The sequence below is a fragment of the Morone saxatilis genome, unplaced genomic scaffold, assembly GCF_004916995.1.
Source record: "Morone saxatilis isolate NCDOM2014 unplaced genomic scaffold, NCSU_SB_2.0 Contig17, whole genome shotgun sequence".
Lineage (NCBI taxonomy): Eukaryota > Metazoa > Chordata > Actinopteri > Moronidae > Morone > Morone saxatilis.
The window spans coordinates 26925662-26928992 of NW_023339729.1; the positions used below are offsets into that span (position 1 = coordinate 26925662).

The 3331-nt window shown below is 39.8% G+C and overlaps 1 protein-coding gene across 1 annotated transcript in view; it reads left to right on the plus strand.

Moving 5' to 3' along the window:
- trmt1 (tRNA methyltransferase 1) overlaps window positions 1-2986 on the plus strand; it is a 14626-nt gene extending 11640 nt beyond the window's left edge. The window contains exons 15-17 of the mRNA XM_035660159.1: window positions 7-10; window positions 656-770; window positions 2682-2986. Of these exons, the coding sequence (XP_035516052.1) occupies window positions 7-10; window positions 656-770; window positions 2682-2756 (194 nt within the window). The 3' untranslated portion in view covers window positions 2757-2986. The remainder of the gene's footprint in view (window positions 1-6; window positions 11-655; window positions 771-2681) is intronic.
- The last annotated feature ends 345 nt before the right edge of the window (window positions 2987-3331 follow it).

Here is a 3331-nt window from a genome sequence, read left to right on the forward strand (position 1 = left end):
CCAAAGCTGGGTAAACTAACACAATCTCCATGCTCGACAGACAGACAGACAGACAGACAGACAGACAGACAGACAGACAGACAGACAGACAACAAGCAGCCACAGTTTTGAGGATTGTGCAAGATGCGTTAAAATGGGACTTCTCTCTGCATTTTTAAAGCTGCTAAGAATGAATTAATTACAAGTCCCAATTCATCAACAAAATGAATAATAATTACAGTCTGCATGAAAGGGTTGATGTTTCATGAAAAATGATGCACCAAAACATCAGAGGTTAGATGTCCAGCTAAAATTAGAGGGAAAAAGGTTGTTTTTCATAATTTTTCAATACTTTTATGAACCTCAATACAGATACAATCAAATTAAAAGTATATTTATGGCTTTTTGGGACTTTGAAAAACCCTAAACAGTTGAACTACTGGTAATAATCTTTTTAGAGAATAAAGCTGTGACTTCAGGGGAAATTCCTCGCACACGTTGCTCCTCCATCTTCATTTTTCTCGCCTTTATCTTCTTCCTCCTTTCATCCCCTTTGTCTTTCCTACCTTTTCTTCTCCTTTCAGTATCCTTCCTACTTTCCTTCAACCATCTCTAACCGTTGTTCTCTTCTCTCTCTCTCTCTGGCTCTCTCTGGCTCTCTCTCGCGCTCCTCCAGTGGTGGGATTTCTACTAACCTGCAGGACAAGAGGAAGAAGTGCCAGAACAAGAGAAAGAACCAGATCACAGACTCTTCTCAGCTAAAAGACTTCCCCTGCAAGAGGTTCAGACAGGTCAGTTCACCTACAGACAGGAAGCGGCTCAGAGGAACCTGTGAGCTGTGCTGCAATCAGATCAAATCAGATTTAACTCAGACAAGGTCCAGACTGACAAAATATATTCAGCCTCTTAAAAATATGACATTGAAGACTTTTCTGTAGGTTTTTGGTAGTCGGTTATTTGAAATATGGAGTAGTGTGATTGAAGAAAACTACTCATTACTGCATCCCCTGAACATTGCCTGTCAATCAAACAGAGCGGGTGATGGTTTTTTTTTTCTGTAGATGGAACACTTTTTAAATTCATGGTGACTCCTGATAAACAGACGTGTCTTCCTGTGTAACAACAGATATTTTCTTGGAAACTACCTGGTGTGTTTTGTTTTTTTTTGTTCTTCCGAGAAAAGAGTTCTCCTGGAAAAGACCAACCTGATTTTCCTAGAACAGCAGTGGAAGACGCATGAACAATTTGTCTGTGGCTTTGTACCTGAAATGATCCAATCACTTCTGTGATGCCTGAAGACATAGCCATCTTAACTCAAACCCTAATGACGCCAATTCATTAATTATTTATGAATTATTCAGAAGTCCTCAGTGCCATGCTAGGAAGAAAGGGGGGGAAAAAACAGCTGCCCTCCTGGTACGGTGGAGATTGCCACATTCATCAATTGGCTGTAGGTTGAATCAACATTGTTTGTCATGAAAACGGTTTGGAGATTTGCTTAAAAGACCGAAGCTGAAGTTGTTACGAAGAATACAGTCAGAAGGGAAAATGTGTGCCCACATTGCTTCTGCTTCTTTCCATAAAACCTAAAATAATGCAACTTGTTCCCACATCTTAATGACTTTTAAAGCTGCAGGAATCAATATACTTGTATGAACATCGGATCAAATTACTATGTAAAATATGAAAGGGGGTCCCTCGTCGTGATGAACACACAGAGGATTATCACCTGACTCTGCAGTTCCCCTCAGCTTTATAGAGCCTTTTAGTGTTTCTCAGCTCATTGGTTTGGTTTTTACGGCCGTAACTTTATGGTTTTGGGTTCAGTCTCTTTGCTCTCATCAGCGTTTTCAGACGTAGCAGCTTTTTTAAGTGAAAGCTCCTGAATCTGACTCCTGAAGTTAGCGACTAGCTGGTGAACACAGTGGAGTATTCACCATCGTTGGTGGAGACAGACACAGAGCTGGAGTGAATAGTGGGCATCAGGTAGACAGAAACAGGACTCCAAATGAATAATGGTGTTCCTCCATTTCTTGTGGATGTGTAGATGGTGTGTAATGTCAGTCATGTGTGCAGTTGTTGTGGAGTTCTGCACCAAGACACCAAAAGGAAAAAAGGAGTCAATGGCGTCTTACATCTAATTACTGATTTATCTTTTTTAGAGTTTAATAATTAATGATGTCACATTAAAAAAAGTTTCCTGGTTTAAATTGACCTTAAATTCAACACCATGTACTGCTGTTTGTGTTTATTTCTTATCATGCAGGATTTTGTAGGAAATGACTCATTTGCTGCATGTTTAGCATTTTTTAATTATGTTTTGACATTTTATATTTGAATACAGTCAAAGCACAAGAGATGAACAGTTACCAGGTTTCTATTCCAGCTCACTGAGCTTTTGCAGGTGAGGATCATTTAAGCTCATCATGTTCTTAATTATAATGTTGGCAACAGAAGACACAGAATTAAAGGGAGGCAGTTACTCATATACTAATTACACTTGTAAAGTCTTCATGTCCTGGGTGGGAAATGAAACACCAGACACATGCTGGTGAATTAGTCCTCTCCATCAGCTGCTCACTGTTGGTTTTCAGCCAGAGAAGCTGAGTGCTTTCACCAGCTGCAGCCAAAATGTACCTTTGGCTGCTTCAGAGTATCTCTGAGTATTGTTATTCATGTTATTGTTGTTGGTTTTTTTACAGGGAACATGCACCCACGGAGACAAATGCTGTTACTCCCACGACCTGCAGCAGACAAATGACCAGAAAATGGAATGATTCGAAGTTTTGTTCTTTTTTAAAAATTTTATTTTATTTCTGGACTTTGAATGGCCGAATGCAGCCTGGACGAAGTGAGAATGACGCACTGCAGTCAGATTGTATTTGGAAGAGGACAGAATATGCAGAACAAGTTTGTTATTCAGTTTTATGCCAGAACTTTTTTTGTTTTAGGTTCTTATTTTATGCAAATGTTGTTTCAGTCCATTAAAGTCCTCACGCTGACTCTACTCACTCTGCTGTCTGTTTACACATGGTGTGGGTGGGTGTTGGGTTTAACCACCACGGCATGTTACTGTGACTGTGTGTCAGTCTTATCAAAACTTTGTCTACATTTAAGCTTTAGTAGCTTAAAGGTCACTGACTCACTGTTTCAATTCTGAATTTAAGTTGCAAAGCTGTAAATCAACAGACTGCAGTTATAGCTTTAACTGTTCAGGATGAATAACTAAGAACTGCATCCAAATGTACCCCAGCATGCATTTAACTTTAAGAGGCAGCAGAAGAATTCTGCCTATGGGGCACATGATAGTTCACCATGTAGAGTCCTTACTGCAGCGGATTCCAACCTGCGG